Raw genomic sequence first — 15,298 nt, forward strand, 5'->3', positions numbered from 1 at the left:
TGTAATCTAACGATGTTTGTAATCTTACGGTGACAGATATAAGCCTAAAAATATTACCCAGAATTATATTTATTGCAAGGGTAATTTTGCATGAGCATAGCAACATCCAATGTTCAATTTCTGCTGCAATTATAATTTTTTTAGGGTCTCCCCAAACGGGCAATATATTTGTGCAATATTACGATACCTACTGTGCAAATTAACGTTTAGGGTTAATATTGAATATTGCGCAATGATATTTATTTAGAACATCTTATTTTTATATACACAATATTTTTATCGTAATTACATTTTAAAGTCTAGGGAACGCCAAGCGCGCTCTCACCTACATTTAACATTCTTAATTTATCTACGCAATATGTTAATCCTGTAGGTAGATGCTTAAATCGTCATCTTACCAAAATATCCTCCAGTCCTAACTAGCCCGGACTTAACCAATGTATGTAATTGTAAATAATTTATTATTATATAATAATGTATTTATGTAGAAACTGCCGTCAGATACGAAAGGGGCGTATCTGTCTCTAATTGTACTTACGTCCTTTATCCCCCGTTCCCAATAATCTATCCATCTATTGTTTGCTTACTGGTGATAGGAATTTGACATCACGTGTATAGGCTTATGTCAATGTCAAAAATGCCAATGTCACTGTCAAAAATGATAATCTCAAAAGTCTATCTCCAGTAAGCAAATCAATAGATAGATAGCTTATTGGGAAGGGGTTAACCGACAGTAAAAGATTGCATGTTAGTATTTGTGAAAAGAAAATCGTTTTAATATTATAGAGAACTTTTATTTTTGTTCAGATTATTGTAACTGATGAATTAAATAAAAAATAAATCTTGCAAATCGTTTTTGTTTTTTTATTCGTAGCCAAACCAAGTCACAGTTTTTTTCTACGCCTGCAGTGTACTTGCAGTACCAGTGTTTAATAAGAAATGACTGCTTATCCGATCTATACTAACTAGCTTCTGAGTAATAAGATTGGCCACTTATATTTAACTTAGGTACCAGATATAGTAACTTATAAAAGACTAACATTGTAAATGATCACCAAAAACTGCATTCTATTGTAAACTTGACTCAATCAATGTTTTATCATCTCGCTATCCCATCTGATCAAAATTACTCCAAATATGAAATAAATCACTGGTAACCCAAAAGTAGTAAATAAACACCAAAGTTATAATCACATTATTTTGAATCCCATCACTAGCCACTACACCGCCATCTAGCGGTTGGTAGATTAGTTACAGCACACTTAAATTAGACCAGTCATAGCTAATCAAACAATGTTTTACTCATATACTAGACTAGAATATTTTTTATGAATTTTGTTCTCTTCGAGGTGTAATTAACCAAGTAGAAACGGGTTTAAAATAATATACGATACTGCTACTCGCCGCTAGATGGCGCTAAACAGAACATACTCGCGCATTCACATTAATTTATTTCATGGAACATACAATTTGAGTATTAAACAGTACATTTAGGACTGATCATGGCACAATAAATGAATAATTCACACCATATACACATCACCGTCTTGGTGTTTTAACAATAACACATTTTCTCCGTCCTTCAATTCGTATGCAACTTCTTTGAGAATAGCGCCATCTGTCTCCGTCACTTGAACTAACAGGTTTTGTTCTACGTTCTTGCTCTTCGCCTGTTTGCCGTGTTTTGCCGCTAGATGGCGCCGGAGACCTCTGACTCGAGTATAGGTAGCGCCACAGTGTTCACAGGGATGCGATTCTGACCTCACGTGAGTTGAAGAAATGTGCTCTTCTAAACTGATTTTGTAGCCGAATTTCTTACTGCATATTGGGCACTGAAAATAAATAGGGAATTATTAAGTTTTCATTTATTTATCCTCAAGTTACTATCACACTCATATTAAAAATGCAAGTTGCTCCGACATTACACGTAAAAAATTACGTTACCTTTGTAATTTGCAAGAAGTTCTTTGAAATTACTGTACGCGATTTTTCAAGGAGCTTCATATTTTAAGCTGTACGTGTAAGGGTGGCCTTATGTAACTGTATTGTTAGTTTTCGAATCCTAAACAAATGCCTACGATCCGCAGACTGACAACTGTGACAATTTTAGAAGATTTCGTAACAAGTCCTGGATATTGAACACTAACCTCATACTTCTTGACACCGAGATGTCTTCTGCGATGAGCGCGCAGGTTGGAACTGGATATGCATCGCTGTGGGCACATGTCACAGCTGTATGGACGCTCACCGGTGTGCTTTCTGTAAAAGTAGATATTATTTATCTAAGCTAAAAAAGAGGAAACTTTGTTTGTTTATTTATTTGTTAACACAAAAACTACTGGACCGGTTTAAAAAATTCTTTGACTTTTAACTGGACAGTAGCAGTAGTTCCCATGGGACGTGAGGGAAACCGCGGGAAAACGACTAGTTGTAAATAATGTGATGATGTTCATTATGTAATTAAATCAACTAAAATCTTTTGTCTAGCTGCCGCAAGCGCGGCTGCTGTGCACGAGTTCTCGGGTCAGACCGAAATCGCTTTGTGGGTTTTACAACCTTTCTTTAACCCTTTATTTGATAAAGGCCGGCGTGACGGACACCTCTTTTCCCAGCAGTGGGCTATTGTAGATTTTTTTTTTCATTTTTCCAGGACTCCTCCCAAAATTCACAAATTCATATATTTTGAATATTTTTATCGGTGACAAGTAAAGGGTTAACGCATCCTGGAAGTTGGTGATTGATACAACTGTGCATAGGAAAGCACGTAAATGTCAATCCTGCTCTCCTTTCGTGTCGGATTGCCTTCCCATTGGGTGTGAGAGTGAAGGAATAGTGAGTGCATCTGTGTCCAAGCAAATGCTTGTGCACTATAATATGTCCTGCGTAGTTGGCTGATCTCCTTACATAAGAACAGCTGCCGGGGCCGGCTCGGACATAGTTACCTGATATGTACAGTGAGTGAGGAGCGCTGCGTGGCTCGAAACTCGCAGTGCGGACACTGGTGGCTCTTCACTCCGCTGTGTGTTAACTTGTGTTTGTATAAGTAGTCCTGTCGAGTGAACACGCGACCACATATCTGAAAAATATAAAACAAAATTATATTTTTATAAAACACCTTCATTCTAGTCAAATTAATTAACCTTCAAGAAGTTGGTCATTTGCAGCTACTTTGACTATCCTGAAGTAACTAGTGGCCGACTTCAGGGCAGCAAAGTTGTTTGATAACAACCATCTGCCCAGCCTTTTCCCAAATATAAAAAGGTTGGCTACCTATGTGACCTCCTCAAACTGATACCTTTTTATAAGACTGGTTATCAGGCTTTCAGACTGATTAACCGTAATGACTACCATAGTTGATCAAATAATAGCCATTACTTAGCTTAGCATGTAACAATTAAGACTGAAAAAGGTGTATAATTAATGCAATACTCACATCGCAAACGAAATTCTTCTCTTTCCCATGTTCAACCATATGCAATTTCAACAATTCCTTAGTTTTAAACAGCTTCACACACTTGCTACATTTAAATATATGCTCGGGCAACTCTGTCAAAGTATTATGTCTATGGTCACGCATATGAAACTCATATGTACACCTCTTTGGTAAGAACCGGTCACAGATAGTACACTTGTAACCATCTTTTAAACCTTTACAGAAATTAACTTCATGACTTATGCGTGTTTTTCGACTTTTAAACCGCTTTTCGCAGCCAAAACATTTGAATAACGTGCCATTATTTTCTATTCCATGTAATTCTGCATTATGTTGCGATATACTGTCTATGCTTTCTAAATCTAAACAGCAAATATTACAATAAGTAGGCGAACGTTTAGACAAATACTTTTTCCTAACTTTAGATATACTTTTTAGCTTTTTTTCTGTATCTTCTACGTATTCTAAAGTATCGTCAAAATACGGGTCTATGTCATCAATTTTGTCGTAAACCTCATCTATGTCTTCGCTTTTTATTAAATCAGACGATAACTCTTTAATTTTTGTATCCTCGAAGCCTTTTTGTAGAATTATTCGTAACTTTGCGTCAGTCTCTTGGCAAAAAGTTTTGTACAAATAAAACCTTTTTATTTCGTTCAAACAGTCAACGCAAACTTTATTTAAATGTGTATCCTCCAGTTCTATTTGTAACCAGTCTTTAATTATATCTAATAAACATATTTCTGTTGAATTTTCCGCATATTTCAATACTATATCGTTGTCTGCGTTTTTGTTCCAACACAATCTACATACGTCTTCGTTAGAGAAATATTCGTAGTTATACTGATCACTGTCAGTTGAAATCTGGCACCAATGCATTATCTACTGTTATTTTTTACTAATAATTAACGATAAAACACAATTAAAATCCGATTTAATAAATAACACAAGCAGAGTTCGCTTTGTTGATTTCGCATTTGTCAAAGTCACTGTCATGTACTCTCATGTCAAACGGATGAACATTTGATTCTACGTAAAACGGAACGTAAAATCTTAATAAAGTTGATGAAATCAAAGCTAAAGTTGAGAAAGAAATTAAGAAAGTCATCTACATTTACAAATAGAAAGTTAATTTCAATATAATGATTAATAATTGATAACTTTCCTTGCTTACAGCGCTATCTTTTAGCCAATAGTGAAATCAAAACTAGCTATGTGGGTATATATTCAATTTCTATTTTTATCTTTTACGTAAATAGTTGCTGATCAGGTTATTATTTTTATTTCTCGACCTATAAAAGCGTCTGAACATATTATGATACAAATTATTATTTACTCCGTTACTAGACACCCCTACCGACGTGTGCGTTACCCAGGCCAGATGTTGTCGAAAATGGTAATTTTAATCTTATAGATAACTAGCTTTTGCCCGCGGCTTCGCTCCCGTCAACTGACTTCTCTAGGTACTTTACCCTATTTTTTCGTTAGTCATTAGGAAGTAAATGACCGTTGTAACCCGACCAAGTTTAGGTGGTTACGAAAAAGCGAAAACAGAACAAATACAAAATATGGCACAACATTTACTTTATCTAGACCGATGATCTAGACAATTAATTTTATAGGTAATATTTATTTAAATATTCCCATTAGAAAGAAAAAGGTCTGGCTGGCGTAACGTTACGCCAGCAGGAAATGTTTTTGTGAAATAATTAAAAAACTAAAAGCGCAACAAAAAAAATGTGCGCAACAATTACAGAAGCCGCACAACTAATTATCTATAAGATTAAAATGACCATTTTCGACAACATCTGGCCTGGGTAACGCACACCCTACTGACTAGTACTGACCAATTTTACAATGCAATGAAGCAAAAAAAAAATAAAAAAACCGGCCGATGGGTTCCGTACTTTTATCTATAAAATACCTATACTTTTGTTGTATGGGAGCCCCTTAAAATAATTATTCTAGTTTTCAGTGTTTGTTATAGCAGCAACAGAACTATATCATCTGAGAAAATTTCCACTGTCTGGCTGTTATGGTTCTGGACTTGCAGCTATTTATTAAAATTGACTCTGTGACTTGCAGACAGCCTTGTGACAGACGGACGGACGGACTACTAAGTCTTAGTAATAGGATCTCGTTAATTATTAGAAAAGTCCGGTAATAAACGGTAAAAAAACACCAATATTAGAGCATAAATTTAATGTTGTTAACCAACAAAACATTCAATCGCAACTTAACAACTATTCTATAAACATTTAGCACTTAATCTAAGCAACATATTAAGCTAAATAAACTTATACTTATGCGCCTAACGTTTTCTCAATATGGACTGGACTAAGCAACTTTCAGTAGAACAATTTTAACCCATATTATAAGGCTTTAAGTATCATTTTTGAGTGATATACAACAACAGATCTTGCATATCTTTTCTTGCTCAAAAATGAGCCTTAAAATTAAATGAGAATAAGGTTTAAAAATATTTCGAAAAAGAATTGACGTTTTTTGCAAACTAATTGCACAAAATACACTTTAGTTAGAAAAAAGGCAAACTTCTTTTGACCAACTTCAAAAAAGAGGTTTCTCATTGCGTCTATAACTGACCAGAGATTAAAAATAAGTTTAAGGCCAACGAAGCTATATTATTAGCAGTTTTAATTTATTCTGACCTTCTGCAAGTCTTCAAGGAAATGTTAACACATATTAACAAACAAACAATCATACTATATTAAAGTAAAAAATCTATAGTATAGTCAGATTTTATTCATGGCAGAAAGTGTGTGTCTTATCATAGTAAAACTATATCCCAAGATAAACTTAAAACTTATAGTCTATCGGCCAATCTCAGACATCAGAATCGACAGTATGGGTAGGTTCATATCTGACGGAACATACGTCGCGTATTTTCGGTCGCGTAACGCCAAAACAGACAAATATACGATAAAACATTCAATCATTCACACCTAACCGATGATGCGTTAGTACGTCAATCATACATTTACGATACGCTCGACGCATTTTCCGTCAGATATGAACCGACCCTATAGCGTCTGTCTGTTGTATAGCTTACTAGAGATAGAATTTTGTTTCTGTATGTTGTTAATGTCATAATCCTATCGCTACTAAGCAAAACATTAGATACATCGAATATGGGTATAGGCCACATGCGCGTACCTGTGCTCTGAATTTAGTTGGGAGCCGACAATTTGGCGGGAAATGTACCTACTTCAATACCATAGAGCAAACAAAATGACGACACAACTATAGCTAAGCTAAATGCTCATGATTTAAAAACGTACAAAATGCTATAAGGACGAATACATTTTTTAGGAACAAGTCCAGTATTCTATGGTAAGTAATGTGATTATGGTCAAAAATTAAGCCCCAAGAAGCTCCTGGCTTTTGGCGCCAAACATTAGACAAGACACCTATCAATTTTGTTATTATAGGATATACCTAAGTCATCATCTAAAGAGCCCTTTCCCAACTATGTTGGGGTCAGCTTTCAGACTAACCGGATGCAGGAAAGTACCAGGGTTTTAAAAGAACTAACTGCTGCTGCTGTGACCTTCTCAAACCAGTTACTCGGGCAACCCAATAACCCTTGGTAAGACTGGTTGTCAGAAATAGTGGCTTCTGACTACCTAAGGACTGGCAAAGATGTTCAAATGCCAGCCGGGACCTACACTTTTGCACCTATTTAATTTGTGTTAGTATAGGATATACCTAAATGGCTGGTGTAAAAAAACCCGTATCGAAATATTTAAAAATACACCAAAATTCCATTTATTCGAAAACCACAGACTAAATCTAGCGAAAACTATTTCGTTAGTAAGGAGGTTTTGATTATAAAGTATTTTATCTATAAAAAGGCAGCTTAGGTCATAAAGTTCATGTTATAATTTCTCGGTTCAATAACATTGGAAATAACCACAAGATATGTGGAAAACAGACATTTGTGAGCGATATAAAATTGACTAAATATTGCTAAGACATCGAGACACAAATATAACAAGATGTGTATAAAAATGGTTCACTGGCATCTACAAAGTAAAGTTAAACTTAAAACGTTAGGTTCTCATATCAGTAATATAGCTTATCTATTCGGCAATTGGACTATTACATAGCAAGACTGATATTATATGAATATACAATTGCATCTTCCTCAAAATACATTTACTCATAGTCCAATCTTAAAAAAAAAGAAACTTTCGTAACCATAGAAACAGATAAAAACAAACGACAAAAGCGCGCGAAACGCCGTCAATACATTCGCTCGCGAATATAAAATTGTTTTATTTCTATCTAGTTCTGCTTAATATTAAATTCTCAACTTATAAACTAAATTATGGTACAATTTTTAGTTTTTATTTATTCGTCCGCCCTCTCTTGGTCTCGGTCCTTCTTTTTCTTTTTTTTCTTCTCTTTGCGTAATGATGTATCGGCCTCTACGGTCGTTTCGGCCTCCATGGTGGCATCGCCGGAACCGTCTTCCGCTCTGTCGAAAAAAAAACAAAATGATTAATAAGCTGTAGAAGTGTCCCAATTTGAGTAGGCCCTTGACTAAAGGTGAAATCATGAAAGGATAATAAACTGTCTTCAATAATATGCCTAACACTGAGTCCTAGGTTACACAAACACCACCCTGAAAACCGCATCAAAATCGGTTCAGACAAACGTGAGATAATCGTGCACACATACAAGCAGGTCAATCTGAGAAATTCCTTTTTTTTTTCAAGTCAGTAAAAAAAGGACAAATCTACAATGGGTTTGGATAGCAAATGAACATGTGTTTATTTTAGTTTCAAACATATGTTAACCACATTTAAGTATGTATTATCAAATAGGTCATTATGAATTTATGCTCTCTGTTATCAATTTCTATTTATTGTTTATAAATGTTATATTTGGCTATAAATAGTAGAGATAGCGTTTAGTAGATATACAAATAGATATATCTGTGTATAGTATGTATCTAAAGCCCAGTATTCTTTCTAGACTTTTGTTTATAATCAAAGTTGCATCAACATGTTGCCAAGTTGCTGGTAACATGTTGCTGACAATCCTACGTGTTGCAGAGTTGATGAGTGTCCCTACTTATATTATAAATGCGAAAGTAACTGTCTGTCTGTTACGCTTTCATGTCTAAACCACTGAACTAATTTTAATAAAATTTGGTACAGAGATAGAGTTGACCTTGTGAAAGAACATAGGATAGTTTTTATCCCGGACTTTTGAAGAGTTCTCTTGGAAACGCGATATAACCGAACATGACGCGGGCGAAACCGCGGAAGCTAGTGAAGAAATAATGGTCAAATATGAACAATTACCTATTTCACTATTAAATAGCCTATTTATCAAAGATGGCAATAGACTTTTTATCTGCCTTTTAGAATTCGTTTCCGTGGGGGTATCTGGATAGTTTTACTGTATGAGGGCAGAGCTATGGGCTGAACCCATATTCAAATAAAATCTGTTTGCATACTTACACAGCATCACCAGCTTCACTGTCACGCTTCTTTTTCTTCTTCTTCTTCTCAGATTTGACTTCTACTGAGTTGTTAGGATCATCTGCATTAGCAGTACTGGCCGTTCTCTTTCTACCAACCTCTTCCGAGTCCGCATCACCGTTTGCACTCTTCCCTTTATAATCTACGTAACTATTCAGCCATTCTGCGGGCGTATTCTCGTTGGGCTTGCCGAATTTATCCAGTTTGCCTTGTGAGATGAGCTGCTTCTTGTGAGACGCTTTAGGTCCTAAGCCCCATTTTCTGGGGTACGTATCTCTCTCCATGATCACTCTTTTCAGCTTAGCTGCCACACCGTGATCGCAGGATGCCATCGTTGAAGTGGTCATCAACGCAATTGCTAGAGCCACAGCTTCACCTTTTGTTGTTACTATAACTATTTCTTGGTCAATCTCGATACCGTCTTCGTATCTTAAGATACCAGGGAGAAGGACCTTAGCACCGTAGCAGACAGCGTTGACCGCACTATCTTTGATGAATATCCTCTTATGGGCGACTAATAAACCTTCTAAAGGCTTAATAACTCTACGTAAGTAAGACTCGTCCTTATGGTTTTCGTAAGCCCACTGAGCGTCCAAGATATCATGCATGGTAACCATGCCTTCTTGTTCTCCCTGGATGCCAGAACGGACTCTTCGGAGCTCAATCATCTGACCACCAACTCCTAACATTAATCCTAAGTGAACGCACATGGTACGGATGTAGGAACCGGCTTCACAGCTGACCCAGAAAACACCAATGTTCCGTTCACTGTCAAAGTCGAGGAGTTTGCTGTCATACACGGATCGGACACGCAACTGACGTTTGACAGCTGAGATGAGGGGCGGACGCTGGAACAACGCTCCCCGCAACTTCTCCAGACCTTGGGTGACCTTCTGGACATTTTCAACAGCTGAATGCAGACTGAAAACAGCCACGTACTCCTTGCCAGCATTCTGCTGCGACTTCACAAGCCTCGTGGCGCGGTCAATACACACGATTAAGCAACCTGTTACCTTGGGATCCAACGTGCCGGAGTGACCAGTTTTCTCCACTTTTAGAATGCGTTTGATCCATGAAACTACCTCGTGGGAGCTTGGGTTGCTTGGTTTGTCAACATTGATGAAGCCAGCCTTCACGTACTCCGCGATCGGGCGTTTTAGCGGCGAGTGGCCGAATGGTAGCGGCGTGTAGTGGTTAGTGCGCACATTGAGACGATCGAAATTCTTCAATAACAACGGCCAGTACGCTGTATCTAGCTTCGTAACGCTCTCCGTAGGCTCGATCTTGAAGTCACCAATCTTCTGGAATGTGCCTAAGGATACAGCATCCTTGTTTTTCTTCTTTTTCTTCTCTGAAAACACTTCAGCGCCGGGTTGCAAAACCTCCGTCATTTTGGATTTATAACTTGTTTCCGTCGTAACTACGCACTGTACTACTTAAACACAATATTTAGGTCAGTCCCGGGTACCAAATGTTACTATTGTTTGTAAATTTTATTGTAAAACGCACAAACAAAGACCCGACACGTGCAATGTCGGACTTTTAGGTTAGCTTCGCTTTAATCACACTCGAGGTTTCATTTTTCTGTGGAAATAAACTCCACCAGGTGGCGTCTGACGGGAACAAATGTGGAGCTGCCAACCGCTAAATAAAAGTGTTCGGATACACCACCCCAATATGGTTTACTTATAAAAAATTACAAAAAGTTTGTATACCCAATTTTGTTTTAATCAGTACCCACCCATTAAAAAAACATAAAAAAATAAGGCTTGATGTACAGGCTGTGTCGTTCACAATCACATTAAATCCTATCGCATATACTTCATGATATTCTATGGCGAATTGTAAAAAAGATAACCGAATCCATTCAGTGGTTTAACCACAGGAGTAATTTTTCGTTTTTATAATTTACAACATCATGTATAAAGCAGAGATAAAGTTAGGAGTATCCAATGTTTTGATCAGTTGACAGCTGTCAGTTTTCTAGGGAGAATTTCAGTTGTTTGTAATGACTGACTTTTATATGGCGTTCTAATTTTCACACATTTTTATTCTATTTAATTTGTTTGAAAAGTTCATTTTTTTAGTTTTACGTATTTTTCTTTATTCTCTGTGTTAATCGACATATAATAACCAGTATATTAACGCATTTCATTTAATGTGATTGTGAACGACACACCCGATATAACATACAAAAATCTTCATCTGATTTTTAAAATAGCGCTAAAGCGCAATTCGCTTTTGCTTATTATTATTATTGCATTAAAGCAAAAATTGTGTATTGGAAAGTGCGTTCAAAAATTGCAGAAAACAGTACATTTTGTATCAAAGTACAAACTGATGACATTCATTAACACCAGTGAAATTCAATTTTTTTACATTTTGTTGAATAATTGTGTTGAGTTGAGGGGGAGTTTTTTATGCATTGTTTATTATACATTAGTAACTTTACAGTATGTAACTTTATTATAACTATAATTATATAATGTAAATGTTTCAATTAAATAAACCTCAGTTTAGTTTTGTTGAATTGAGGTTTTATTCAATCGGTGCATGTTATCATATCATGTTACAGTCGAAAAGTGTATCCGAATTTATCTATGAATGCGTACCAACATATAGAAAACAACTGTCACTTTTTGGAAGTCAAGCTCTAATCAACAAGCGTGTTATTATTCTAATTTTCCGCATTTTTTATGTAAAAGCCGTATAAAACACTACTATGGCAGGTGTATTATTCGAGGATATATTCAATGTAAAAGACATAGACCCTGAGGGAAAGAAATTCGACCGATGTAGCCGTTTACATTGCGAATCAGAGTCATTTAAAATGGACCTTATTTTGGACATTAATTCGTGGATTTATCCGATGGAATTGGGTGATAAGTTTAGATTAGTGCTTGCTACAACTCTCAGAGAGAACGGTTATCCTGATGGCGGGGAATGGAACCCTCTAGAAACGGAGGGAAACCGCGCCGATAGTTTTGAATATGTCATGTCAGGCAAAGTTTACAGGTTAGTTCTGCAATAACAAATAGGTTACTTGTCTCTTTATTTATTACAAACTAGCCTTCGCCCGCGGTTTCACCCGCGTCCCGTAGCCGGATGGTGACAAAAACTATCCTAAAACCTTCTCCCGGGTCTAAGTTACCTCCCCTCTAATTTTCAGTCAAATCGGTCAAGCCGTTTTCATGTTATGTCGTGACAACGGAAAGTGGGTTTCATTTTTATATATATAGATTTGCTGTTCCCCGAGTTTCACCTATGTCCCGAGAGAACTACTTTTCTCAGGCCTTTGACTATCTGTGTATGAAATGTTATTTAAATTAGTTCTGTTGTTTGGAAGTGAAAGCACAACAGACACAGTTACTTTCGCATTTATCGATCTTATACATTGATCTTACTTGGTCAGCTTCTGAACAGAGACTTTTCCCAGACAGCCCCATATTTAGTAAAACCAAGAATTGTTGGTAGATGCGTCAAGGAACTCAAATGCCTTTTCAGTTCACTTGTAACTAATGGTTTTGGTTACATTCATACGTTACTATACGTGTTTGACCTAGAAGAAGGTGCCTGACCTAAGGTGCCTGCTTTAGGGCTTCTCTGTGGTCTCTCATCTTTCTTTCCTGTGTGGTAAAACATTGAATAAAAAAAATTCACATTAAATACTAATCACTAAATACATGTTTATATTTTTGTTCCCAGGATAGAAGGTGACGAAGCAGCAATGGAGCCAGCCTCGCGATTAGCAGCATACGTATCCTTCGGAGGCCTACTGATGCGTCTACAAGGAGACGCCAACAATCTACACGGTTTCGAAGTTGACCAGCACATGTACTTGCTAATGAAGAAACTAGCTTTCTAAGCTATTATATAAGTTAATTATTAAGTTTATTATCTAAGAATAAAAATAAATATTTTATAACATTAGATTGGTTTCAGTCGTTCAAGTTCTAGAAAACGCAAGTGACAAAAGCTCAACCTAATGTTGAATAAAGTACTAAAGAGAACAGCGCCATCTATTGGATCAAAAAGATACAACTCAAAAGTTGCGCTATTCAATAATAGATGGCGCTTAGTTAATAAATGTACCTATCCGGCACTAGATAGCAATGTAAGTCGGAAAAAGGTCGCATTTGAACATAAAAATGTCAAACAAAAAAAAAGATATCATAACTAGTTACAAATTCCAGGTGACTCGATAGCTTAAGTCAAAGCGCAGGTAGGTGAAACCCCGGGCCATAACCATATATTTTTTTATATTACTTACTGAAACCTTAACTTTTTTTAATTTCTTATTATGTCATAGTGGATAACAATTCCATAGCCAATTAATCGGTAATATTACATTTTGGGTAGAGTCATTATAACAATACCTAGGTACCTGTAGTTTCCGATTAACTGAAGATAAAAACGAAAACAAATCTTTCCGAATCCCGTGGGATTAACGGCAATTAAACTATCTCCATTATAAAATAACACAACAATAATTTAAATACCGAATCCCCCCACGTGTTCTCTTTGTCATAAATTCCCATATCACACGCGTCAATTATTTGCGCGCGCAAATCTCCGCGGGCGGTTGGTAATGGCGCGTAATGGCGTCGTGGCGCGTTGTAGCAGATAATGATTATGGCGCGGAGTGGCGCCTATTTGTATGACCACCGCTGTGATGGTAACCGCCCGCGTAGAATGCTGGAGGCGTGTGGAGGGTGTTAATTTCAGTATTTTTCTGGATATTACCGTCTTGATTTTTATTTAATTTCGTAGGTTAGTAGGTACTACATTATTAGAATTGAATGTTTAACTACTTAACTACTTAAGTTGATTAAATTAGATTTTCTTGTTGGAAAAGCATTTGGTCTGCTGCCGTCCTCTACGTCATAAAAAAAAGTGTTACACCTAATAGGTACCTTTACATTTTTCAATCCATCAAATATAGGTAGGTTTATATACCTAGTCTTTAAAATATTTTTTACCTACCTTCAAAGTAAACCTACCGTCACAATTTTCATCATTCATTTAGAAAAAAATTATCGATATAAATAAGTTGCGTAGGTAGGTACATCTGTCAGCTTGACTTTTCTGAGTAGATCGTCGAGCTAACGTCTGAGAGTGACCTAAATGATACGAAGTAACTAGGTATTCAGGTAATCTGTGATTTAACTATTCAGGTAAACATTTCGACTACCGGAGTTATACAAAAAAAAAACTTTTTTACAAAAAAATTAAACCAACTTCCCAAAATACTAAAAAGCAAAAAAAAACTAATTTTAGGTGCATCGGCCTAGAAGTCGGTGTCTAATGGATGTTACCAAGTTAATTTTGCCACCGACTTCTAGGCCGATGCACCTAAAATTAGTTTTTTTTTTTGCTTTTTAGTGTTTTGGGAAGTCGGTTTAATGTTTTTGTAAAAAAGTTTTTTATTTACAGCTTTTCAGTGATACGAATAGTTGTCACTATCCATATAAGTGGGAAGTTCTCATCAATACAAAGAATATAAGTCCAAATACGAGGTATTTTACATATTCAGTTGTCGAGTTCCCTCGACTTTCTCTGGTCTCCATCATCAGGTCAGCTCCAAACCTTCACTGTTGCAAAGGTCTTGTCAATACAAATAATTTAAGCCCAAATACGAGGTAGTTTACATATTCAGTTGTCGAGTTCCCTCGGCCCTCTCTGGTCTCCATCATCAGGTCAGCTCCAAATCTTCACTGTTGAATAGTGCTTTTAGGCGTACACCTGAGTGTCAAGTTTTTACCCTATGTATGCCTACAACTTTCGAAGGTTGTCCTCGTTTTCTCAGGGTTTCCATCATCAGATCCTGACCCGTTGACTATGGGACCAACTGGCAGCTATTCCGAGTCGAACAAAAAAAGAATCACGTAAATCGGTCTATAAACCTCGGAGTAATCGATGTACATACATAGAATAAAAAAAAACATACCGGCCGAATTGAGAACCTCCTCCTTTTTGGGAAGTCGGTTAAAAACTACACGCATTTCCTCAAATTCTCTCTCATCACCAACCTTCAAACGCGCACAACTGATGACGCACAAGGGTGACTTGACAGCCACGCGCCGCTAACAAGGACCGCGTGTCGAACCTTTGTGCTCATTGTTTTTCACTCATTAGCAGCTCAATGGTTCAGAAAAATTGTTTACGATTGATTTGTGAAAGGACGCTTTTTGTAGGAAATAATGTCATACCTACCTAGTTGATTTATGCTTCGTTCATATCGTTGACATGTGTATTTTATTTTTTCCACCAGCGGTCTTTCCGTGGATTTGCGGTTAAAGTTTGAATTTTTAAGTTTTATTTTGACATAGCTCCAATACCTATATTTTTACAAATA

At 36.6% G+C, this 15,298-nt stretch overlaps 3 protein-coding genes and 1 long non-coding RNA gene across 4 annotated transcripts; 2 read left to right on the plus strand and 2 right to left on the minus strand.

Moving 5' to 3' along the window:
- Nucleotides 1-1,436: 1,436 nt before the first annotated feature.
- On the minus strand, nt 1,437-4,406 carry LOC124643994 (zinc finger protein 845-like). Its single transcript, XM_047183147.1, has 4 exons — nt 3,434-4,406; nt 2,943-3,076; nt 2,148-2,259; nt 1,437-1,832 (listed from the first exon to the last, which is right to left on the minus strand). Exons 1-4 carry the CDS (start codon nt 4,310-4,312, stop codon nt 1,524-1,526), a joined length of 1,434 nt encoding a protein of 477 aa, XP_047039103.1. The 5' UTR covers nt 4,313-4,406; the 3' UTR covers nt 1,437-1,523.
- Nucleotides 4,407-6,164: 1,758 nt separating this feature from the next.
- On the plus strand, nt 6,165-6,755 carry LOC124644039. Its single transcript, XR_006985998.1, has 2 exons — nt 6,165-6,302; nt 6,481-6,755. It is a non-coding gene; the product is annotated as an uncharacterized LOC124644039 (long non-coding RNA).
- Nucleotides 6,756-7,189: 434 nt separating this feature from the next.
- LOC124644037 (H/ACA ribonucleoprotein complex subunit 4) lies at nt 7,190-10,573 on the minus strand. Its single transcript, XM_047183219.1, has 2 exons — nt 8,923-10,573; nt 7,190-7,931 (listed from the first exon to the last, which is right to left on the minus strand). The coding sequence occupies exons 1-2, from the start codon at nt 10,332-10,334 to the stop codon at nt 7,805-7,807; spliced, it is 1,539 nt and encodes a 512-aa protein (XP_047039175.1). The 5' UTR covers nt 10,335-10,573; the 3' UTR covers nt 7,190-7,804.
- A 984-nt stretch (nt 10,574-11,557) lies between these two features.
- On the plus strand, nt 11,558-12,873 carry LOC124644038 (DNA-directed RNA polymerases I, II, and III subunit RPABC3). Its single transcript, XM_047183221.1, has 2 exons — nt 11,558-11,958; nt 12,649-12,873. The coding sequence occupies exons 1-2, from the start codon at nt 11,666-11,668 to the stop codon at nt 12,806-12,808; spliced, it is 453 nt and encodes a 150-aa protein (XP_047039177.1). The 5' UTR covers nt 11,558-11,665; the 3' UTR covers nt 12,809-12,873.
- The last annotated feature ends 2,425 nt before the right edge of the window (nt 12,874-15,298 follow it).

This window comes from Helicoverpa zea, chromosome 29 (genome assembly GCF_022581195.2).
Source record: "Helicoverpa zea isolate HzStark_Cry1AcR chromosome 29, ilHelZeax1.1, whole genome shotgun sequence".
NCBI classification, from domain to species: domain Eukaryota; kingdom Metazoa; phylum Arthropoda; class Insecta; order Lepidoptera; family Noctuidae; genus Helicoverpa; species Helicoverpa zea.

What these genes read in the sequence shown, in the direction of transcription:
- LOC124644038 (XM_047183221.1), top strand. Translation starts at nt 11,666, where the DNA reads ATGGCAGGTGTATTATTCGAGGATATATTCAATGTAAAAGACATAGAC. An exon ending in ATGTCAGGCAAAGTTTACAG is followed by an intron (nt 11,959 to 12,648) that starts GTTAGTTCTGCA and finishes TTTTGTTCCCAG; the next exon opens with GATAGAAGGTGACGAAGCAG.
- LOC124643994 (XM_047183147.1), bottom strand. Translation starts at nt 4,312, where the DNA reads ATGCATTGGTGCCAGATTTCAACTGACAGTGATCAGTATAACTACGAA. An exon ending in AGAAGAATTTCGTTTGCGAT is followed by an intron (nt 3,077 to 3,433) that starts GTGAGTATTGCA and finishes TATATTTTTCAG; the next exon opens with ATATGTGGTCGCGTGTTCAC. An exon ending in TCGGTGTCAAGAAGTATGAG is followed by an intron (nt 1,833 to 2,147) that starts GTTAGTGTTCAA and finishes ATTTATTTTCAG; the next exon opens with TGCCCAATATGCAGTAAGAA.
- LOC124644037 (XM_047183219.1), bottom strand. Translation starts at nt 10,334, where the DNA reads ATGACGGAGGTTTTGCAACCCGGCGCTGAAGTGTTTTCAGAGAAGAAA. An exon ending in AGTGAAGCTGGTGATGCTGT is followed by an intron (nt 7,932 to 8,922) that starts GTAAGTATGCAA and finishes TTTTTTCGACAG; the next exon opens with AGCGGAAGACGGTTCCGGCG.